The 21,965-nt window shown below is 49.9% G+C and overlaps 7 protein-coding genes across 7 annotated transcripts; 5 read left to right on the plus strand and 2 right to left on the minus strand.

The window, feature by feature from the left end:
* The first annotated feature begins 70 nt into the window (after nucleotides 1-70).
* Nucleotides 71-3,116, plus strand: BDW70DRAFT_127262 (uncharacterized protein). Its single transcript, XM_073735242.1, has 7 exons — nucleotides 71-334; nucleotides 410-502; nucleotides 572-686; nucleotides 742-980; nucleotides 1,040-1,140; nucleotides 1,194-1,353; nucleotides 1,407-3,116. Exons 1-7 carry the CDS (start codon nucleotides 289-291, stop codon nucleotides 3,008-3,010), a joined length of 2,358 nt encoding a protein of 785 aa, XP_073600890.1. The 5' UTR covers nucleotides 71-288; the 3' UTR covers nucleotides 3,011-3,116.
* Nucleotides 3,117-3,441: 325 nt separating this feature from the next.
* On the minus strand, nucleotides 3,442-5,514 carry BDW70DRAFT_155727 (SprT family zinc-dependent metalloprotease; the record flags this gene model as incomplete). The annotated part of the gene is made up of 2 exons (XM_073740084.1): nucleotides 3,442-4,507; nucleotides 4,559-5,514. The coding sequence occupies 2 exons, from the start codon at nucleotides 5,512-5,514 to the stop codon at nucleotides 3,442-3,444; spliced, it is 2,022 nt and encodes a 673-aa protein (XP_073600891.1).
* Nucleotides 5,515-6,429: 915 nt separating this feature from the next.
* BDW70DRAFT_41432 (glycoside hydrolase family 72 protein) lies at nucleotides 6,430-8,402 on the minus strand. Its single transcript, XM_073743954.1, has 5 exons — nucleotides 8,212-8,402; nucleotides 8,110-8,147; nucleotides 8,032-8,057; nucleotides 7,215-7,970; nucleotides 6,430-7,167 (listed from the first exon to the last, which is right to left on the minus strand). Exons 1-5 carry the CDS (start codon nucleotides 8,293-8,295, stop codon nucleotides 6,443-6,445), a joined length of 1,629 nt encoding a protein of 542 aa, XP_073600892.1. The 5' UTR covers nucleotides 8,296-8,402; the 3' UTR covers nucleotides 6,430-6,442.
* Nucleotides 8,403-9,021, plus strand: BDW70DRAFT_41431 (uncharacterized protein). Its single transcript, XM_073743953.1, has one exon. It carries the CDS (start codon nucleotides 8,510-8,512, stop codon nucleotides 8,906-8,908), a length of 399 nt encoding a protein of 132 aa, XP_073600893.1. The 5' UTR covers nucleotides 8,403-8,509; the 3' UTR covers nucleotides 8,909-9,021.
* A 1,288-nt stretch (nucleotides 9,022-10,309) lies between these two features.
* On the plus strand, nucleotides 10,310-11,460 carry BDW70DRAFT_127266 (uncharacterized protein). The gene has a single exon (XM_073735243.1). The coding sequence runs from the start codon at nucleotides 10,900-10,902 to the stop codon at nucleotides 11,119-11,121; it is 222 nt and encodes a 73-aa protein (XP_073600894.1). The 5' UTR covers nucleotides 10,310-10,899; the 3' UTR covers nucleotides 11,122-11,460.
* Nucleotides 11,461-12,450: 990 nt separating this feature from the next.
* On the plus strand, nucleotides 12,451-19,254 carry BDW70DRAFT_127268 (1,3-beta-glucan synthase component-domain-containing protein). Its single transcript, XM_073735244.1, has 4 exons — nucleotides 12,451-13,044; nucleotides 13,105-13,290; nucleotides 13,345-18,603; nucleotides 18,660-19,254. The coding sequence occupies exons 2-4, from the start codon at nucleotides 13,133-13,135 to the stop codon at nucleotides 18,958-18,960; spliced, it is 5,718 nt and encodes a 1,905-aa protein (XP_073600895.1). The 5' UTR covers nucleotides 12,451-13,044; nucleotides 13,105-13,132; the 3' UTR covers nucleotides 18,961-19,254.
* A 119-nt stretch (nucleotides 19,255-19,373) lies between these two features.
* Nucleotides 19,374-21,820, plus strand: lcbA (serine C-palmitoyltransferase subunit lcbA). Its single transcript, XM_073735245.1, has 4 exons — nucleotides 19,374-19,875; nucleotides 19,942-20,452; nucleotides 20,507-20,998; nucleotides 21,061-21,820. Exons 1-4 carry the CDS (start codon nucleotides 19,547-19,549, stop codon nucleotides 21,241-21,243), a joined length of 1,515 nt encoding a protein of 504 aa, XP_073600896.1. The 5' UTR covers nucleotides 19,374-19,546; the 3' UTR covers nucleotides 21,244-21,820.
* Nucleotides 21,821-21,965: the final 145 nt, after the last annotated feature.

Below are 21,965 nucleotides of genomic sequence, written 5' to 3' on the forward strand. Positions count from 1 at the left end.
CCTTGAGTGGGTTTTAGCCCGCTTTATTTAGTCAGTCTTGCTCTCGTCGTCATCGCCAACCGGGCAACCTGCCACTCCTTCACTTCTCCCGTTCTTTTTTTTCCCTCTCCCGCTCGCTCTTTTCCCAGTTTTATTCTCAATCTTTTGTTCTTCTCACGCAGGAGACATCATTACTTTTGCGTCTCTTCCTCCAAACGGAGCCCACGACCAACTTGTGTGACGGGCGCAAGACGGGATGAGTGAAGCAGAGACCCAACAGGCCCGAGGACAACGATCGAGTTGTGGGAAATGGAGCTTGAGGTCTCCGTGGATAATGAGCAGCAATTCTGGACCAGTATGATTGTGTTTCCCGTATTTTTTGCGCTTGTCGTCTCCGTCCTGAGAACTGACCCGTTCCGCATCCGCGCAGGCATCCAAGAGATTGTATCCGCCCCTTGCTCGACGGAAGACTTAATCGATGATGCGTTACGGGCGTATCTAAGTCTGACGACTAAATATAAAGGTATCGGGCAATATATTTGTAAATACCACGGTCCGTCGCATGTGCTAATCAACTTCCGCACCCCTCCAGAGCAATATCTCCAGTCCGAGTTTGAGGTTACAACATGTTCGCTCACACTGCTTTCGTCGGCAATCTTTGTCGCTCATAAGGACTATGTCCGGCGGCAGATGATATACGCTTTATTGCAGGTACCGCTCGCTGTTTATACTGTTCTCGAGGAATCGCTATTCATGCCCCAGACAGGAAGATGATCCCGTGACGCTTCATATGATTGCATCTTTCCTTCTCTTCGATGGCCGGCACCATGAGATCCCACTTTATATGATGAATGAGGAGGGTGCGTTCCCGCGGTTACTTGAGTTGCTTCAAGTGCAATCGTTACGCATGGATGATGAAAGCGCGGCGAATTTACACCGGCTTTTGATGGAGCTTTTGTATGAGTTGTCAAGGATACAGAAAATCAAAATTGAAGACCTCAGTGAGTTTTCAAGGCTTTAACGGTTGCCGTGCTGGGATTGCTAATATGTTCATGATCAGTTCTTGTGGACGACGATTTTGTGCGGGGTCTTTTCGATATCATTGAGCATGTTTCGTATGATGCCAATGACCCATATCACTATCCTGTTATTCGTGTACTGGTACGTTCCTCTTCGCCGCCTCTTTGCAGGTCACTTGCTGAATTGCGCGACAGTTGGTCCTTAATGAGCAGTTCATGATATCAGCTCATAACCCTGATGGGGGGCAATCGCCATCGACCCCGTTGACCAACAAGGTCATTAAAGTCCTTTCCATGCACGGGAACTCGTATAAGACGTTTGGAGAGAATATCATCCTACTAATAAATAGAGAAGGTATCTCGCCCGTTGCGACGTTTCGTCCATATAATGCGCTGACACTTGGCTAGCTGAGACTTCGTTGCAGCTCCTCACTCTTAAACTCCTATATCTTATCTTCACGACACCGAGCACCTATGAGTATTTCTTCACCAATGACCTCCATGTCTTGGTTGATATTCTCATACGGAACCTTCTTGACCTTCCGGAGGAAGCTTCGGCTCTGCGACATACTTACCTCAGGGTCCTCTATCCGCTGATCGCTCATACGCAATTAAGATTACCGCCGCACTACAAGCGCGATGAGCTCAAACGTATGCTTAGCCTGCTTGTCCGAGGTCAGTTGACTGGTGACACTGCCGCCGACTGTGAAAAGATCATGCACTTTGATGAAGTCGACGAAACAACTCGAAGGCTAGTCCTTCGATGCGCCGCCGTTGACTGGCTGCGCGATGAACCTGAGCCGCACAAGTCGAACCGGCCCTCACAAAGGGAGGATAGCTTGATTCTCTCTTTCCCTTCAATTGACGGCGCTCTCCTGTCGGATGCCGACATAGGGACGTCATTGGAATCATCCCAGTCAATCGGCTCAAACAGTACACGGGAAAGTTCACTTGAAGACTTATCATCACCTCCAGGCGACGACCGAGACTGTTCAACATCTGCAGACGAGACACCACGCAAGCATAACCAAATCGAGCGGCTAGGGATGCACCTCACTCCTGCCTCATCGTCTTCCCTCAGTGTGGACGAAATCGCGTCCCAGCGCGAAAAGCCAGGAGTAATCACACCAAGCCGCCACGACGGGCCTGTACCCAGCACACAAGTAAGCCCCACCAAGCACAAAGTAAAACCGCTGCCCCCGAAGACAAGACGCTCGCGCGGCCGAAGGGCAACAGTAGACGAAACCGCCTCCCCTGTCTCGAAGACAAGCATTTCAGAGGAAAGGGGAAACAACAGCAGTCCTAGCCCTTTTTCCACAACACCTCTCATCACCACCTCTGATCAATTCAGCCCCGATATCGAACGGCGAGACTCATCCTTCACGATTCATAGTCAAACTCACGTCCTGCCAGTCCCTCCAATTCAACATCAACAACACCCAACAACAACTAACAAAACAACCCGCCGCTCAGCCTCTAATCCGCCTCCAGCAGTCCCGCCTCCTCGCCGCTCCACCCACCATCACCTCCACTTCTCCAGCCACTGCACACCTGTTGCAAGCTTAAGCCCTTCGCGCCTTCCATCACAGCAAGGTAGCATCACCCCCACTGCCACCAACACTCAAGCCCAGCTTCCGAATCAAGGTCAAACCCAGAGCCACAAGCAAGCTCAAAAGCCCGAACCACCACGGACACGCCGTTCGGGCCGCAAACATACATTCACCGATTCGTCAGACACGTCGCTGTCCAGCCACAGCCAAGGCGCGAATAGTATTAGCAGCTGCGCGAGCAACGGCAGTGGAAGTAGCAGTGTTACCACAACGTTCTTGCATCCGGATTATCAGTATCAGCATTCTCATGACAATTCGTCTGCTCCTGCTCCTGGGTTTGCTGCAGCGGCGGTTGGGATTGTGGAAAGAGAAGATGGGAAGACTGCAGAACCCGCATCAAGTGCGAACGGGCATCAGCTTGTCAGTGTTGAGGAGGCTGTGCAGAAGGTCTCGCTGCACTGATATACCTAAACGAGCGGATTTGGTCGAGGCATAATATCTTAATGACTAGTATATCTTATATCTAATCCCTCCTGTCGGTATATGTCTAACTACTTAGTCAAGTCGAAATAATTTATACAGCCTACATTATGGCCAGCGTACTCTCTTTTGCCTTTTTTGCGTGGTTTTTTCATGAATACAATCAATGGATCAAGAAGACTATTGTAGATCCGGTGTGCTATTATCTCAGAAAATATGTACATCTCCTAGCGACATCTGATAAAGTATTCAAGCATTGGAAAATGGGGGGGAAATAACCGAACAAGAGACAGGAATGGAAAGCCCAACCTCGCTAAAGAGTGCGAACAACTCATTGAACTCCAATAGATTCTTTAAAAAACCAACACCATATCAAGTGAGCCCATGTCCAGAAGCGCTCGTAATGCTGTATGTCACGGATCCAAACTAACAGCCTCCAAGCCCGCCGTCACGTCACTTACCGCAGCAACAGGAGCAGGCTTCTTCCTAGGTGAAACACTCCTTGGCTTGGGCTTAATCTGCTGCAGTAGACCCTTACACATGCCGCATCTATGTCTTCCAGGGTCGATGCTCTTGGAGTGGCGTCCGTAGTTCTGGCAGCAGTCCACACAGGTCCAGACGTATTTGTAGTCGATCTTGTAGTTGTGTTTCGTAGTTACCTCGATACGACCACCATAGATGGGGTGGTCTTTTAGTGCCTCCTTGCACTTTCTTCCCCATGCCTGGAAACTAGCGCCGTGCGGTTGGTTGCGAATATTCGAAATGATGTAGTTGGCAAGATGGCAGTACTCATGTGCCAAGGTATTGATCAGTCTGTCCTCGTCGTCAATAATTCTTTCCGCCAGTTCGATGGTGGCATAGTGCTTTATGGTCACTGATGGCGTCTCACTGCCTGATGAGCTGGAGCTATTGGCCGGGGACATGGGCCGACTGTCCGTCACGGACCTATCTCGTTTCCAGTTTGCACGTCCGGCCGTGGTCTGAAGTGTCTTACTCCACACGATACGAACACCACCGGTCTCTGCAGAGCGCTTTTGAACTTCGCCCCCGGAAACGGCATCGTCGAGCACCTTGAGGAAGTCCTCTGCAAGTGCTGCTTTTTTGTTATCAAACGACTTCTTGCGTGCTAATGCAGCCCTTTTTGCCTCGGCTTCCGCTTTCTTCAGAGCGGTCTTGCTAGGGGTTTTTACCGGTGGCTTAGCCCCTGATAATTTCGGCTTGGCTCGAGAGTCGTAATCAGATTCATCAAACTCTTGCAATAGTGAATTTACCTTCCGTGGAGAGTGTTCGTCAATCCAGTTGTTAGTGATTTCCAGACTCCAAAAGGCGTCCGAGCTCTCACGGTAAGGTGTCGGCGGTATTTGAACCTTGTCCTTTCTGGGAGAGCGCAGGAGACTCCTTGACGGGCTGGAGGGCGGTGTCTGAAAGGGGGAGTCTCTAGGCCGTGGGGAAGATGGTGATTCCAAGGCCGCTACAGCCCTGCCTAGAGTTAGTATAGCAAGCACGGCTTTGACGCCGGAAGAGGCATACCCGAACAGGTCATCTTGAAGCTGGGAGGACGGATCACCGTCTTCCAGATTCAGCCGATCCATTTTCTCAGAGACGACGGCTTCTTTTTGGAATAGTTTCCTTGAGAAACTGTTCCGTTTCGGGGACGGTACCGCAATCGCAGCCGGTACAGACGGCTCAAGACGAAGGTCAGGCCGTCGTGAAGACTCTTGCAAGGCATTCTCTAGCTCAAGTGTAGGGTTTGGTCGTCTTCCCCGGAATAACCTTCTCCTTTGTGTTGGTGGAGGTACCTTGTGTTCCTCTTCCTCTTTCTCAGATTCATCTTCTGATGTTTCATGATAGCTCGGCTCGTCATTGTCGCTAACAATGAAGTCATCGAGCGAATTGAAGCTGTCATCAATCTCGTTCTCATTCTCTGATTCCTGTTGCGATTGTCGGTACGTCGTAAACTGCTGCGCGGTTCGACTCCTCGTGGGCGACCGTCGCGTCGAAGACGCATCAGACGGGTTTCTAGATAGTGAAGTAGGTTCCGGATCCAGCTCTTCTTCCAGCGGATCATTCTCCTTGTCATAGTTGTATAGTTCTGATTTTCGGCTTGTCCGCGCTCGAGGTTGCTGCGGTACAGGTAAGATCATGGAATTGGTGCGTGCCAGCTTTAGGGGCGTCGCCTTCTTCGCTTTAGGCGTATCCCGCTCAGTCGTCCCGTCGCTGTCAGCAAATATATCAAAGTTCTGCTCGGAGAGCGTCTTTGCCCTTGTCCTTGTTGACTTGCTTCGCACCAATCGAGGCTTTTCTGCCGGCTCTTCGTCGAATAATGTCCCCCTAGGCATTGTCATTGTCCACGGTTTTTGCGGCTCTCCACGGCGCTCCTTAATTGTCGATGGCGGGGGAGAAACATATCGCTCCGTCAGACGCTGCAGTCTTGTCCTTGCCGAGTCTTCTTGTTTCTTCTGGCCCCTGGTGTTGAGGCGCGCCATGGTAGCTTATGGCAGATTGCCCCTTCTCGATCTGGAGTACCAGCCTCTTAACCTATCCTTCTAACCAACTACCGATGTTATCTCAGATGCAAGGTCGCAGGAATAGTCCACTCGAGAAGATTCGTCGTCGTGGGAGGTGATGGCTGTCCACAGAGACCGCGGTTGGCACGGCAACAAAGACAAGCGACCCGCGCTGCATCGGCAGATAACCACCAACCACTCATGCAATGACCAGTCGGCCAGTCAGTAAACGCTTTTACTGGATAATGGGTTGAGCAAAATTTCGTGCGAATACATTTTGATAAATGTTGATGGTGGACTTGTTGCTCGTGTGCTGCACCAGGTCGGCCATTCTGTGCCCGGTCACTCCATCCTGGATCGCCTTCTGATAAGTGCTATTGATAGTTTGAACTCTTGAGTCTACAGTATACTATCAAGGCTCCTTTCATATTTTTATTTTTTTCTTTTCTTTTTTTTTTTTTTTTAAACATGTTTCAGTCTGCAGCTAAATTCGACAGTGACAAAGTACATGTTTGCATCTTTGCGCAAGTATATATAATGGAAGCAGGTGAAATCCTATAAAATCAAGCCAAGTTACCAACCTAACGCACAACGTACTCTATGCAATGACAATAAAGTCTCCATTACCTTAAGCCGTATACGGCAAAGCTGGCTACTACTGGTAACCGTAGAACCCCGATTCAAAATCGATTACAAGGTAGTAATGTGACAAGCAAAGAATGTTTCATGAGCAGAAGCAGAATTATACAATACTAGTTGCTCGGGTTACCTATCAAACAGCCAAGCGAAACATGATAACGATCGGTGGGCACATAAGATACAAATACTGTACACACCTACATTACAGTCGCAACAGTGTTGCGCTGCAGTGTAATGTGTAAAGTACGGTAGATCAAGAATAGCCAATCTACAACAGGATCATAGCAGCGCCGGCAAAAATGGCAGTGGCAACGTAGGCGCCAATCTGGAAGACACCAACATGGACACTTCCAGGGGACAGAGCGGATGCAGCTCCGTCAGAGGTGTCGGCACCAGCACTCCCGCTGCCGCCGGAACCACCGCTGGCAGCCGTAGGCGATGCTTTGACAGAGCCCGTTCCATCAGAGCCAGCCTCACTCAGCAAGGAAGAGCAAGCAGCTGTCGGCTTACTGGTGCTCTGGCTCGTGGCAGCGCCATCAAAGTCGCACGCGTCCTGTCCGTTACCCTGTTCGGCCTGGGCCTCGTAGTATTGGTTCATGGCAAAAGAAAGCTGCTGCTCGGGAGTGCAGACACTGTAAGCACCATATTTGCCTGTGGTGGCATTGCCCGAAACGCCTTCACAGAACTTGCCACCCTGGTAGCCGCAGACAGTGCTGAAGGTGGAGGAGAGCTTCTTGCCAGAGATGTCAGACTTGGCGACACAAGTGAGGCTCTTTTCCATGCAGCTGCAGAGATCCGAGTTGGGCGAAGGAGGGAGAGGAGAGGCAGCGGCGAGCCAGTTCTTTCCGGTTGTTGGGCAAGACTCAAGCGCAGTGTTTGTGGGGTTGTAGTCGGCCTTCTTGGTACCGGAGGGTGTTGCAGAGGCGAGTTGCTTGGAGAGGTAGCTGAAGTCTTCAAGGGTCTTGGCATTTCCGTTGTCGATAGAGACCAGACCTAGATTCTGTTAGAAAGTAAATGCAGATGTGGCCAGAGGGACATACCGTAGTTGTTCGCCTCCTGGAAGTACATGTAGACGATACCGCCGGACCAGACTTCGGCCATCTTGTCGCCATAGAGCGCCTCAACTTCAGTGAACTTGCGCGGAGTGACTGCATTGCAACCATATTCGGCGAAGAAGACAGGAATGGAGTAGTCCTTGAATTCCTCGGTACGGGATTTGTAGCCAGACTTCTCGTAGTTGGAGTCGCCACACCACGAGTAAACGTTGTAACCCCAAAAGTCAATGCTGTCTTCCTCTTCACCGCAGTTGAAGTAGTCGGCCATATCCACACGAATAGATGAGTCGTCATTGGTAGCATATCCAACACCCATCGGGCGGTAGTTCTTGGCCTTGATATACCGTTTCATGTCACGCACAGCGGCCTTGACAAAGGCACTCGCATCAGTTGTCTCGGGGTCGTTGGACACTTCGTTGCCTGCAAAGAAACCAATAACATTGCTGTACTGGGACAGTTCGTCCACAACAGACGCGTAGCGCTGGTATAGATCGAAGTCCCACTTGGGGTCGTTACGGATGATAGACTCCGAAGGAGAAGACAAGTCCGCAATGACGTAGATTCCAGCATCGCTGAGGAGGCTCATGCACTCCTTGTGGTCCGCCTTAGGGTCGACTGCGTAGACGCGGATAGTGTTGGCATTGAGCTTCTGGAGGTAAGGGACGTCACGCTTGCATGCCTCCACATCGGCCAAGGGGTCCTTGTAGTTGTTTGTATCGGACTTTGAACCGGAATATTCCTCTGTATCGGTCAGCCATAGAAGCTCGGTTACGGCATCAACGGTCAGGTCAGGACGACTTACGTTGGTAGGCGACACCGCGGATATAGCTGTGCTTCACGTCAGTACAAGTCTCCGTCGATACTCATGGAAAGGGCGTACAATTGGGTGTCATTGCTCTTGTAGAAGAATTTGGAGCCCTGCACAAGGTCAGATACTGCCTCATCCCAGCTTAGTTTGTCGTGGCATTATGCCGTCTCGTACCTTGATAACAATAGGGTCCAGGTCAGCGGCGACAACGCTGCTGGCGAAGAAGGCAGCGCCCGCAAGGATGTTGGAGAACCTCATGTTGGGACACTGTTAAGCATGCAAGGCTCAAGTAAAGATGCGACCGTAGGGTCCGAACTCGTTGTGGTATGCCTGTAACTGATGGAAAGAGTGGCGCGCAAGACCAGCTTTACTAACAAAGGAATGGAAGGTGCGAAGGGCAGTAAACGGAAGTGAGTGAAAAGGTGCAATAGCACTAAAAGTCAGATAGAACAATCAAGCGAGCAAAGAATGAATGTTGATTCATGAGAGAATGGCGAGAAAAGAGAAGTCGGGGCCGGGCGCCAGGGCAGAGAGGGAATTCATACTTCATGGACGGAGGACCCCAGGCTACAGGGTAAGCCTCAAGAGGCCGCTCCATTCGACGGCGAATTCGCTAGATCGCTGTGAGCCATGTCCACTCTTGCGTGCTTGTAGGCTTGTAGTGGAATATTGCGAGGTTGATCGCAGGGGATTTTCGGTGATGTGCATCTCTGGAGGTTATCATTTGGCAAACCACGGTGAGACTTCTCCACGACGGGATGCGCTGATATCAAGAGGCACAACAACGCGCAAGCTGGTCCCACGGGCTTCGAGATTCAGGGGAGAAGGGTCCAAGCAAAGCTTATTTTTCCTCGCTGGCGTATATAAATAGGTCATTGGGATAGTCAGTCCATCGCGGGCTCGGGACTGGGGTTGCCGTCAGGCTCTCGCGTTCACAGCCGACTCCAGGCGTCCATAGCCATCTGGACAGTAAGGTCTAGACTCTCTGTAAGAGGAAATCATTTGATTGTTCAAGATGGTCCAAGATGGTATGAGACGGCAGGAATGCGAATTTACGTGAATTGCAACGCAAGATACCTGTTGGTTCAGCTTCATGTCTCAGGCTCGATGCATTGATGGCATCAATACCCGGCCAGATGCGCTCCTGGTCTCTGGAGTAGAGAAAAGCTCCGCGTTTTCTAGACGGGACATTCGATGCTTGACTGCTCTCAGTAAATATTTGGAGTACTCCAGAGTATACATTGTGGCCCTGATGTAGCAGTCCCTGACTCCAGGCTCAGGGTAAGGGATCGACCTGAAAACAGCTTCAGCTGCTCCACTCAGAAGTTTGGCTCCCCACCATTGTTCCTGGCGAGACTGCATCATAATCATGTCTGTGCCTTCAGGGTTAGGCCCTGTGGCAATATGGCTGCGGCTGTGAGACCACAGTTTAGGGAATGGCTTGGACGGCGGTAATGGCTTGGACAGCCGGGCCGGCGAGGTAAGCCACTCGGGACGAGCTTGTCTGGGGAATCATTCCATATTATTCCACGCTCGACTGGTCTTCACTCGCTCAAACTGTTTAAGACATCCATGAGCGCGAAGAGGGGCTCCGAATAACAAGGATCCCTGTGACATTTAATAACCCCTGTAGTTGGGAGGTCATTAAACATGGACCATGCGGAGATACCACGATTTGTGACTTTTAAATTTATCCACTGCATAAGTCAATGTTATGCATGAATGAAGCACGTGATACTACCGCTCGAGGCATAGATGGTTTAGTTGTATCCTCAACGCGACTAAATTCGAACCTTGGAACCGCAGCTACCTTCAGGACGACTTGAGATACGTCCTGATACCATTATTGGCCAGCATCATGGGATGTTTACTGTTCGCAGCCCCTTTCCAGCCTGCCCATGGAATTGCGACCACCGGCAGTTATGTACGTACTCAGAGTCCACGCCACCAGCCCGCCACCCACGTTTCGGGACTGGTCCAAGGTCTGCATATGAAACAATGAACTGCCCTGATCCGCCAATAAGCACTGAACTCAACTGATCATTACCTCTTCAATTCCACAGCCTCTGCCATTTTGCTTACAGGCCGGATTACCCCGGAAAGCGTATTTGCAGTTTCCCTTTGGATTAAGTACGCACGGTGCTGGGGCCTTTCACCCGGGACCTGAGTGAGCCTGAGTGACAGGTATTGTGTCTCAGGGCGTCTCTGAGAACTCAAGGGACAAGTTCCTGGCGATGGCTGTCAGATAGATTCTGGCTGACGGAAGAATGTCGGCATCCCTAGGTAGACTCGGGCGATACCCGCCACCGAGAATCTGGCCGAGCACCTCAATAATACAGTGTACGGTTGCGGTCTGCAAACATTACAGTGACACGCAATATACTAGTGGTCATTGGTCTGGCCAGGATTGACGTGGGAGTCTACGCCATCAATGGATCCGTTGCAGAACAAGCGGATTTTAAAGACCATGGAATGGGGCTATGTATCAATTATGGAGATCAAGATCAAGATCTAGATGCTGGAAGCTCGACGGCCGACCGACTGACGGGGACGTTCACGACGACTCCCAAAGTAGACATAAACTTCGACATACTCAACAGTCGAACAACGGACTAGTCGACCTGTTTACCTATTTACTCTGCTTATGCAAGTTGGCAGTGGCAGGCTGACAATGTTGGATTTTTGAGTTCTGACATACTCTCCGAGACTCGAGTCCTATCAAAGTGAAGCAGTCATCTGCATCCATCCAGGCAGCTCCAAGGTGCGGGGCCCAAGACCTCCCAAAACCCGGATCACAACTCGGGTTCAGGGGATAAGAAAAAGCAATAGCAGCCAGCTGTAGCCCTTGACAAATCCCCTTCTATGTCAGATGCGGTGTCAATCCAACGTCCTTGTTTTTTTCCCTGGTTGCGTGGCTTGCTCTCGTTTGCGGGAAGGTTCAGCTTTCTGTACTTCTACAGTATCTTACTGGCATGGTCGATCACACGGAAACTTTGGAAGTTGAAGCCACTCTTTATGATCCATCCGAGGCTAAAGCCGGTGGCGGCAACGGTGGGGTTGCTTAATTTCATGCAACGCTCCTGATTTGTGCCACAGTAGTGATGAGATCATGGAACCAAGGTGGAGGGCTGCATTTATTGGCTTTTGTTAAAAATACGCCTGGTTTATTCTAATTTCAGCTCTATCATAATTCACGATCCCCTGCACAATGGCAGGTGAGCAGCGTGGACGGCGACGACGGACGTGGTTGAATGGCACGATGATCAATCTGGTCTTGATGCTATAACCGATATCAGATAAAGGATAGTCGATTTCTGAATAGAAGTCGGTTGCAGATTTGCATATCAAGTAAAGGTATTCTGAATACAGGCCTTCGCCTCTGATGGGAAGAAGGCCAGATCATGGCTCCAGGACGACTTCAATATACCAATATTTTTGAGCTTGGCCGTGAGATCAACTAGGAGACTGAGGGATTGAGTTCTAAAGTCCAGCGATCAACTCTTAAGTATAAGCACTCAAAAATAAGGTGGTGACTGTATACTGCCACAAGTGTGGCAGTACCAAGCTTATAAGGTCAGCTGCATGAACTGGTAGCTACTGTAAGTATAAACGTGGCCGACCGCTACGTGTCATTATGAGGAATAGGCCTGTCCGACTTCTACACTCCGAGTTCTCTCGGCCAGTGCTATTAGTATCGTCAGCCTCAGGATGGATTGTCTTGCTGAATGCTGTTGTATGGCAATTAGATTGTGAGGAATGATAAAGAGCCCCTGCATACCAGTTCCAGACATCGCTGGTAACATGCTAGTAACGCCTGTTACGCTCCATCAAACGGCTTATGGTGCGACTTTTTGTTTATTGGCTGAGATGATAAGTAGCGGGTCTGGTTCAGGGGCGCCCGGTGACTTCCATGGATTTGGTCTTGCGCTTCAGGTTATTTGTTGGTAAACCAACCCACTGCGATACTCCGCACATCCTGTTGTAGCGGCTTGAAAAGCCGACGCAGATATTCTTAGAGGACTCAGACGCCTCCACGGGTATCACATTTCGGCGCGGCAGCGGATCTATTGCTCCTATATTGCGGTAGGAGGAGATAACGTCCCTAAAACCTTATGAATGAGGACACCGAGCTGCAGCCACCAACGAAGCTTAAGTTTTGAGCGCCTACCTCGATCTTAATTGACCTTGACCCATGTCGACCTGATAACGGGCGTAAAACAAATAAAATACTGCTCTCAATACTACCAGTTGCGTTCAGCATAAAATTACGCGGAATCTGCAATCTTGTATTGCCAGTACGCCAAGATACGGTTAAAGACACATACGCCACAGAAAGCAGCTGGTGTCGCGTACCATAACGGTAAATTCGCAGGTCCAGCTCCCAAAATAGTGACAGACCCCCTCCCCGGCAGGCCAGCCAGCCTGATTTTCCTGTTGGACAATCAATTCCCTTTCCACTCTCGCTGACCGTCCAACTAACTCGTCTGCTCCCTCCCTTCGTCCTTCACTTGGTTTCCTTTCTTTCTTTTCGAGGCTTCACTTTTTTCTTCAGTTGCTTTTGAGTCCCAGTCCGCTCTTTTTCATCGTTTGTACTCGGAAGCTTATCGACCACGGACCGTACTCCCCTTCCTTCCTTGTGCCTGTTGTTCGGGGAAAGAAGAGGAGGCGAGACTGCGGTTCCCCTTCCTGTTGGGTCAAACGAGTTTCCTCTCGTTACCTTCCATCATCATTCGTTTGACAGTTTTTCAGAATCGATCGAGAACCTCTTCGAGTAGAAGAGGACAAAAGAAAATCCTTCACGAATTGTCGCTTTTCGATTGGGCTTGATACTACTACAAGGTTGACGGACAGGTCCGGTGCCTTCGAGCGATCGCCAACTCCGACTGTATTCACGACGCGCCTGGTGCATTATCTTTAGATTCGCTCGTCTACAACCGCTGATTTGTTCTGTCGATGCTATAATTATTGAAGCTTGATCGGACTAATATTTAATGGGCCTTTGTTTCTGTGAGTTTGGTTGCCTTGTTGCTCTCAATTTTTTTTGGGGTCGGAACTAACAGCAACAAGAGAACCTCGGTGATTGTCGCTTGTCATAATGTCGGGCTACCCACAAGGTTCGGGCTATCAGCACGGCAACTACGATGATGGCTATGACCATCAGGGTCATGGCGATGCTTACTATCAAGATGAGCACCATGCTCAAGCTGGTTATTATGATAACCAAGACTATGGGGATGGCTACTACGATAGAGGGTAACTTCCCCTTCACACTAATTACTTGCCTCGCATTTGTGCTGACCTTTTTAGTGGCTACGGGGATCATGGCTACCAGCATGATGGCTACTACGATGCAGGCCACCACGATGAGTACTATGGCGATCAGTATTACGCCCAGGGAGGTCAAGGCAGAGGACGACATGGCCGTGACTCCGAGGAAGAGTCGGAGACATTTAGTGATTTCACTATGAGGTCTGAAACAGCCCGTGCTGCCGACATGGACTACTATGGGCGCGGAGACGAACGGTACAACAGTTACACTGATAGCCAGTACGGACACGGAGGCTACGGTTACCGTCCCCCTTCTTCGCAGGTGTCGTACGGTGGTAACCGGTCTTCTGGAGCGTCGACACCAGTGTATGGAATGGATTACGGCAATGGCTTGCCTGCAGGCCAGCGATCCCGAGAGCCATACCCTGCCTGGGCTTCCGATGGCCAGGTTCCGGTTTCAAAAGAAGAGATCGAAGATATTTTCATTGACCTCGTCAACAAATTCGGTTTCCAACGGGACAGCATGCGCAACATGTACGACCATCTAATGACGCAGTTGGACTCCCGTGCCTCCCGCATGACTCCTAACCAGGCGCTCCTCTCCCTTCATGCGGACTACATTGGTGGTGACAATGCCAACTACCGCCGTTGGTACTTCGCCGCCCATTTAGATCTCGACGATGCGGTTGGATTTGCCAACATGAAATTGGGTAAAGCAGACCGCAAAACAAGAAAAGCTCGTAAGGCTGCGAAGAAGAAGGCGCAAGAAAATCCAGAGGACGTCGAGGGAACGCTCGAGGCCCTGGAAGGCGACAACAGCCTAGAGGCGGCTGAATACAGGTGGAAGACACGGATGAACCGTATGTCTCAGCATGAAAGGGTGCGCCAATTGGCATTGTACCTACTCTGTTGGGGCGAGGCCAACCAAGTCCGGTTTTTGCCCGAGGCTCTTTGCTTTATCTTCAAATGTGCCGACGACTTCTACAACTCGCCCGAGTGCCAGAACCGAGTGGAACCTGTTGAAGAGTTCACATATCTGAACGAGATCATCACTCCTCTGTATCAGTACTGCCGTGACCAGGGTTATGAGATTATGGATGGCAAGTATGTTCGCCGTGAGCGTGATCATAACCAGATCATTGGATATGATGACATGAATCAGCTCTTCTGGTACCCAGAGGGAATTGAGCGCATCGTGCTGGAGGACAAGACCCGCCTCGTTGACATTCCCACTGCTGAAAGGTGGACCAAGCTCAAGGAGGTGAACTGGAAGAAGGTCTTCTTCAAGACTTACAAGGAGACACGTTCCTGGTTCCATTTGGTTACAAACTTCAACCGTATCTGGGTCATCCATCTGGGTGCTTTCTGGTTTTTCACCGCATATAACGCCCCTACCATTTACACCAAGAACTACAGACAGCAGCTCAACAACAAACCACCAGGAGCTTACTACTGGTCTGCTGTTGGTTTTGGTGGAGCTTTGGTCTCATTCATCCAGATCATGGCGACTATCTTTGAATGGATGTATGTTCCTCGACGTTGGGCGGGTGCTCAGCATCTTACCAAACGCCTGCTCTTCCTCATCTTGGTTTTCGTCATCAACCTGGCCCCTGGTGTTGTTGTCTTCGGATTTTCATCGGTGCTTCCTGGCAAGGTTCCTCTTGTCGTCGGTATCGTCCATTTCTTCATCGCCCTCGCCACATTTTTCTTCTTCTCCATCATGCCCCTTGGTGGCTTGTTTGGCAGTTACCTGAAGAAACACGGCCGCCAGTACGTTGCCAGTCAGACGTTCACTGCCAGTTTCCCAAGGCTAAAAGGAAATGATATGTGGATGTCATATGGTCTTTGGGTCTGTGTTTTTGGTGCGAAATTGGCCGAGTCATACTTCTTCTTGACCTTGTCCATCAAAGATCCCATTCGGTACCTATCACCATACCACGTTCACCAATGCGCGGGTGTCAAGTACATTGGAGACAAGATCTGCTACTACCAGCCCCAGATTCTTCTTGGACTAATGCTCTTTATGGATCTGACGCTCTTCTTCCTCGACAGTTATCTCTGGTACATCATTTGCAACACCATTTTCTCGGTCGCTAGATCGTTCTACCTTGGTGTCTCCATCTGGTCTCCCTGGCGAAACATCTTTTCGCGTCTCCCGAAACGTATCTACTCGAAAGTCCTTGCGACCACGGATATGGAGATCAAGTACAAGCCAAAGGTTTTGATCTCACAAGTTTGGAACGCAATCATTATCTCCATGTACAGGGAGCACCTTCTCGCCATCGACCACGTCCAGAAGCTCCTCTATCATCAAGTGCCGTCCGAGCAAGAAGGCAAGCGAACCCTTCGAGCACCCACCTTCTTCGTTTCCCAGGAAGACCAGTCATTCAAGACTGAATTTTTCCCACGTGGTAGCGAAGCGGAGCGCCGTATCTCGTTCTTTGCCCAGTCGCTGTCCACCCCGATGCCTGAGCCGCTGCCTGTTGACAACATGCCTACCTTCACCGTTTTGATTCCTCATTACAGCGAAAAGATCCTTCTCTCTCTGCGTGAGATTATTCGCGAGGATGAGCCTTACTCCCGTGTGACTCTCCTGGAGTACCTGAAGCAGCTTCATCCCCATGAGTGGGATTGTTTCGTCAAGGACACTAAGATCTTGGCGGACGAGACCTCTCAGTTCAATGGAGACTACGAAAAGAACGAGAAGGACGCCGCCAAGAGCAAGATTGATGACTTGCCATTCTACTGTATCGGTTTCAAGTCTGCTGCTCCCGAGTACACGCTTCGCACCCGTATCTGGTCCTCGCTGCGTTCGCAAACTCTTTACAGAACTGTATCCGGGATGATGAACTATAGCAGAGCTATCAAGCTCCTCTACCGTGTTGAGAACCCGGAAGTTGTCCAGATGTTCGGTGGTAACTCTGAGAAGCTGGAACACGAGCTCGAGAGGATGGCCCGTCGCAAGTTCAAGATCTGTGTTTCGATGCAGCGGTACGCCAAATTCACCAAAGAAGAACGTGAGAACACAGAGTTCCTTCTCCGAGCCTACCCCGACCTGCAGATTGCCTATCTCGATGAGGAACCTCCAGCCAACGAGGGTGAAGAGCCGCGTCTCTACTCTGCTTTGATTGATGGACACTGTGAGCTGCTCGAGAATGGCATGCGGAAGCCCAAATTCAGGATCCAACTCTCCGGAAACCCGATCCTCGGTGACGGCAAGTCTGACAACCAAAACCACTCGATCATTTTCTACCGCGGTGAATACATTCAGGTCATTGATGCCAACCAAGACAACTATCTTGAAGAGTGCTTGAAAATCCGAAGCGTTCTTGCTGAGTTTGAGGAATTGACAACCGACAATGTCTCGCCTTACACTCCTGGCGTTGCCTCTTCCTCTGAAGCTCCTGTCGCTATCCTTGGTGCCCGTGAATACATTTTCTCCGAGAACATTGGTGTACTTGGTGACGTTGCGGCCGGTAAAGAACAGACATTCGGTACCTTGTTTGCTCGTACTCTTGCTCAGATTGGTGGAAAGCTCCATTATGGTCACCCTGATTTCCTGAATGGTATCTTCATGACTACCAGAGGTGGTATCTCCAAGGCTCAAAAAGGTCTACACCTTAACGAGGATATCTACGCTGGTATGAACGCCATGGTTCGTGGTGGCCGCATCAAGCACTGCGAGTACTTCCAGTGTGGTAAGGGTCGTGATCTTGGTTTCGGTTCCATTCTTAATTTCACCACTAAGATTGGCACTGGTATGGGTGAGCAAATGCTATCAAGAGAGTACTACTACTTGGGTACTCAACTGCCACTCGACCGATTCCTGTCCTTTTACTATGCTCACCCTGGATTCCACATCAACAACATGTTTATCATGTTGTCTGTGCAAATGTTCATGATTGTTTTGATCAACCTGGGGGCCCTGAAGCACGAAACCATCAATTGCAACTACAACTCCGACCTGCCCATTACCGATCCACTTATGCCAACGTTCTGTGCGCCTCTCACTCCTATCATCAACTGGGTCAACCGCTGTGTTATTTCGATTTTCATCGTTTTCTTCATTTCGTTTGTTCCTTTGGCTGTACAAGAATTGACTGAAAGAGGACTCTGGCGTATGGCAACGCGTCTGGCCAAACATTTCGGATCTTTCTCCTTCATGTTCGAGGTGTTTGTTTGTCAAATCTATTCCAACGCTGTGCACCAGAACTTGTCTTTCGGTGGAGCGCGCTACATAGCTACCGGTCGTGGTTTCGCAACTGCTCGTATCCCATTCGGCGTTCTGTACTCTCGGTTTGCGGGACCTTCAATTTACACCGGTTTCCGTCTGCTGATCATGCTGCTCTTCTCGACCTCGACTACCTGGACTGCATCTCTCATTTGGTTCTGGGTCTCTCTTCTCGCCCTCTGTATCTCTCCATTCCTTTTCAACCCTCACCAGTTTGCCTGGAACGACTTCTTCATCGATTACCGTGACTACATCCGATGGCTTTCGCGCGGTAACTCTCGCTCACACGCATCCTCATGGATTGGCTTCTGCCGTTTGTCTCGTACTCGGATCACTGGTTACAAGCGCAAGCTTCTCGGTGTTCCGTCGGAGAAAGGATCAGGTGACGTTCCCAGAGCTCGTATTACCAACATTTTCTTCAGCGAAATTGTCGCTCCTCTGGTCCTCGTTGCTGTTACCCTCGTTCCATACCTCTACATCAATTCTCGGACTGGTGTGAGCGCTGACGTGGACGGGGGCAATGATCCTCACGATGCCATTTTGCGTATTGCCATTGTGGCATTTGGACCTATTGGTATCAATGCCGGTGTTGCTGCTGTTTTCTTTGGTATGGCATGCTGCATGGGCCCCATTCTGAGCATGTGCTGCAAGAAGTTCGGTGCTGTGTTGGCGGCTATTGCCCACGCGATCGCTGTGATCATCTTGCTTGTAATCTTTGAGGTCATGTTCTTCCTCGAACACTGGTCTTGGCCCCGGTGCGTCATGGGCATGATCGCCATGGCTGCCATTCAACGTTTTGTCTACAAGCTTATTATCGCGCTCGCTCTTACCCGAGAGTTCAAGCACGATCAGTCGAACATCGCATGGTGGACTGGAAAGTGGTACAACATGGGTTGGCACTCTCTCTCTCAACCGGGCCGAGAGTTCCTCTGCAAGATCACGGAGTTGGGCTATTTCTCAGCAGACTTCGTCATTGGTCATCTCCTCTTGTTCATTATGCTGCCAGCTCTTTGTGTTCCTTACATTGACAAGTTTCACTCAGTCATTCTCTTTTGGCTCCGCCCAAGGTAAGATTCCTCATTTACTCGATTGTGAATTCCTAATCTCTAACACTCGACTCTAGTCGGCAAATTCGCCCTCCAATCTACTCGCTCAAGCAGTCCAAGCTTCGCAAGCGACGTGTGGTCCGTTTCGCTATTCTGTATTTCGCCATGCTTATCCTGTTCCTCGTCCTCCTTATTGCACCCCTCATTGCCAGGAATCAGGATCTGAACCTGAATATGAGTGGCATCCTTCTGGAGCTCATGCAGCCTCTCGACAGCAACAACAACGACACTATGACCAGCTATACCGGCTCGGGTGTTCCCAAGGGCATGGAGCCTATTGCGTCCCCGTCATCGTACCTTACGAACTTAAACAACTAAAGGCTGTCTTGTTTCGTCAAACTACATTCTGCTACAATATTTTGATATGGAACATGGGAACGAGATGTATAAAGTATCCGGCGCGTTGATGTTGCTGTTGAGCCCGTCAATTATGTTTCTTATTTCCATATTATTCTCCTCAACGGAATCTCTACTTCTACGGTTCCTGTGAGATTCAATGGATGCAATATCTATCGGCTTGTTTTTGTCACTCGCGAGGTGTATTCTTGTTCTGTCTGTTCATTATTTGAGATCATTAGACCAGCAAATTTCCATCTACCACTTCGTACGTTATCGTTTCATCTGATCTTTTTTAAATGGACCTCGTATCATGATCCAAATAGTACATTATTAAGGCAACCTCCGCGTCACGTGCCGGCTTACCCGGAAATCGAGACCGCGCAAGAATTATGGTTAGGCCACTCCGTACAGGCTTCAAGCAGTTTCCCATTCCATCACCTTCAGTTCCTTATCCACTCTTCTTTCCCGCGTCGATGGTATCATTCTTAGTTTGAGCCTTTTGCCAAAAACTTCGTTTTCTTTATTGCCTGCGCAGCGTGTGCGCTATCGCTGATTTGTTGTCACCATGGATATTCAGGAGACCCAGCGTCTCCTTTCTGAATATCTTCATGAGCTCGCCAATCTTTTCCATCGCGTTCCGGGTTCGGCAATCTTTCTGCGCTATGTAAAGTCTAGCTATCAGAATGACCCCATCCGCTCGGCCGTTGAGTTGTTTCTATTCCTGTTCGCCGTCCGCTATTTGCTCGCCCCCAAGTATTCTACCAAGCCCGGTGTCGTCCAGCTTTCGGAAGATGAAATTGATGACCTAGTGGATGAATGGACCCCGGAACCGCTTGTAGGAAAACCAACCGCCCTGGAGGAAATGGAGATAGATAAGAGACCAGTCATTGCCGGGTACGAACCGTGAAGCCACTTGTCCCTGCCCTGCATATTCGCATGCTGATACTCAAAGGACCATAGCCCAGTTGGTCCTAAAGTTAGACTTTCAAACGGTCGAACAGTGATGAACCTCGGTTCCTACAACTTTTATAACTTCAACACGAACGAATCTATCAAGGAGAAGGCAATCCAGACACTTCGCAATTACGGTGTAGGACCCTGCGGTCCTCGAGGTTTCTATGGTACCCAAGATGTCCACATGAAGACCGAGGCGGATGTTGCTTCCTATCTTGGCACAGCGTCGTGTATCATCTACTCCCAAGCGTTTTCGACCATATCAAGTGTGATTCCGGCGTTCTCGAAGCGAGGTGATATTATTGTTGCGGACAAGGGCGTGAATTTCGCCATTCGGAAGGGTATCCAGATCTCGCGGAGTATAGTCCGGTGGTACGAGCATAATGATATGGAGGACCTTGAGCGGGTTCTGGCCAAGATCACCAAGGAGCAAGCGAGGAAGCCTCTCACTCGACGATTTATCATTACTGAAGGCTTGTTCGAGTCGTATGGTGACATGAGTGACTTGCCTAAGATCGTTAGTTTCCTTTTCACTTCTTAATATTTCGGACATAGCTGATAAGCTGTGAAGATTGAACTCAAGCTGAAGTACAAGTTCCGACTAATCCTCGACGAGTCATGGTCGTTTGGCGTCCTGGGAAGGACAGGACGTGGTATCACTGAACACCAGAACGTTGACGCGGCCGAGGTTGACATGATTGTGGGCTCGCTGGCCGGCCCATTGGTTGCGGGAGGGGGTTTCTGTGCAGGATCGGAGGAGATTGTTCACCATCAGCGTATCTCGGCCGCTGCGTACACGTTTTCGGCGGCACTGCCTGCGCTTCTGTCCACGACGGCGAGCGCTACAATCAACATCCTGCAGAACAGCCCCGAGACAATCTCGCACCTGAGAGACCTCACAAAGGCCATGTGGGCGCAGCTTGACCCTCGCAGCGATTGGGTTCGCTGTACAAGTGCGCCCGAGAACCCGATCCTTGTCCTTGTGTTGAAGCCTGAAGTGGTTGCTGCGAAAAGACTTAGTCATGAGGACCAACAATACGTCCTGCAAGACGTAGTAGATGAGGTTCGACTCCGCTTACTCAAGTCCTTTGCTCGAAATACTAACCATGTCTTCTTTGATTTAAGTGCATCGCGAATGGTGTGCTGATCACCCGCCTTAAATGCCTCGATGACAACTTCGAACCAAAACAGAATGTCCCCGCTGCTCTGAAAGTATGCGTCACGACAGGCTTGACGAAGAAGGAGATCGAAAAATCAGGAACCATAATCCGTCATGCCATTACCAAGGTTTTGAGCAAAAGGAAGTAAGCTGCAGACGCTTTGCTTCTACTCTGCTTCCTGCGTCGATAACAAGAACCTGGTAATGACACACTTAACGTGACCATGATGTAGCTGTCTCAGCCGATTTTCCTCACCTATTCGCTCGCTCGCTCACTCCTCCTCCTTCGACTTACCTGATGTCACTTCTTTTCGCCGATCCGCTATTCCTGTATAGACTAATCATCAACCATGTTGTCAGCAGACGGCCATGTTCGAGCTGCACGCACTAATGGGAGTTCGACATTCAACGTACATACGTACTGACCTGCCGCTTATGAATGTACCAATACTCTACGCCTTTCTCTTCCCTTCTTTCAGCAAAATTGGGGCGCGGCCCACCTACTACCTATTAATCACCTACCTCTTTCTTGCATCCTGGGGCTAGGGATGGTATTACATCGCGTTGCATTGTTTCTTAGAACTTATATTTTTAATGAACTTGATGTTCTTGTTTCTTTTTTCATTCTCCCCCTTTAAGGAGTAGTAAGCTAGTGGGGTGCGCAGGAAATTAATCGGCGGTAGCTTTGAAAGCTGGACTCTGGATGAGCGAAGAAGTTATTCGCGGGTGACGAAGATCAATCCTAATTCAGTATTTGATAGCTGTTATGTGGGCAGACTTCTACATTTTTCTAAAGCTCTATGAATCCATGACCTTCTACGAGTTAATGCATCACTTCGTCGCCAATAGTCAAGACCACAGCCCGCGTGGC

Source organism: Aspergillus foveolatus (assembly GCF_047715535.1).
Source record: "Aspergillus foveolatus strain CBS 279.81 unplaced genomic scaffold BDW70scaffold_2, whole genome shotgun sequence".
NCBI lineage: Eukaryota > Fungi > Ascomycota > Eurotiomycetes > Eurotiales > Aspergillaceae > Aspergillus > Aspergillus foveolatus.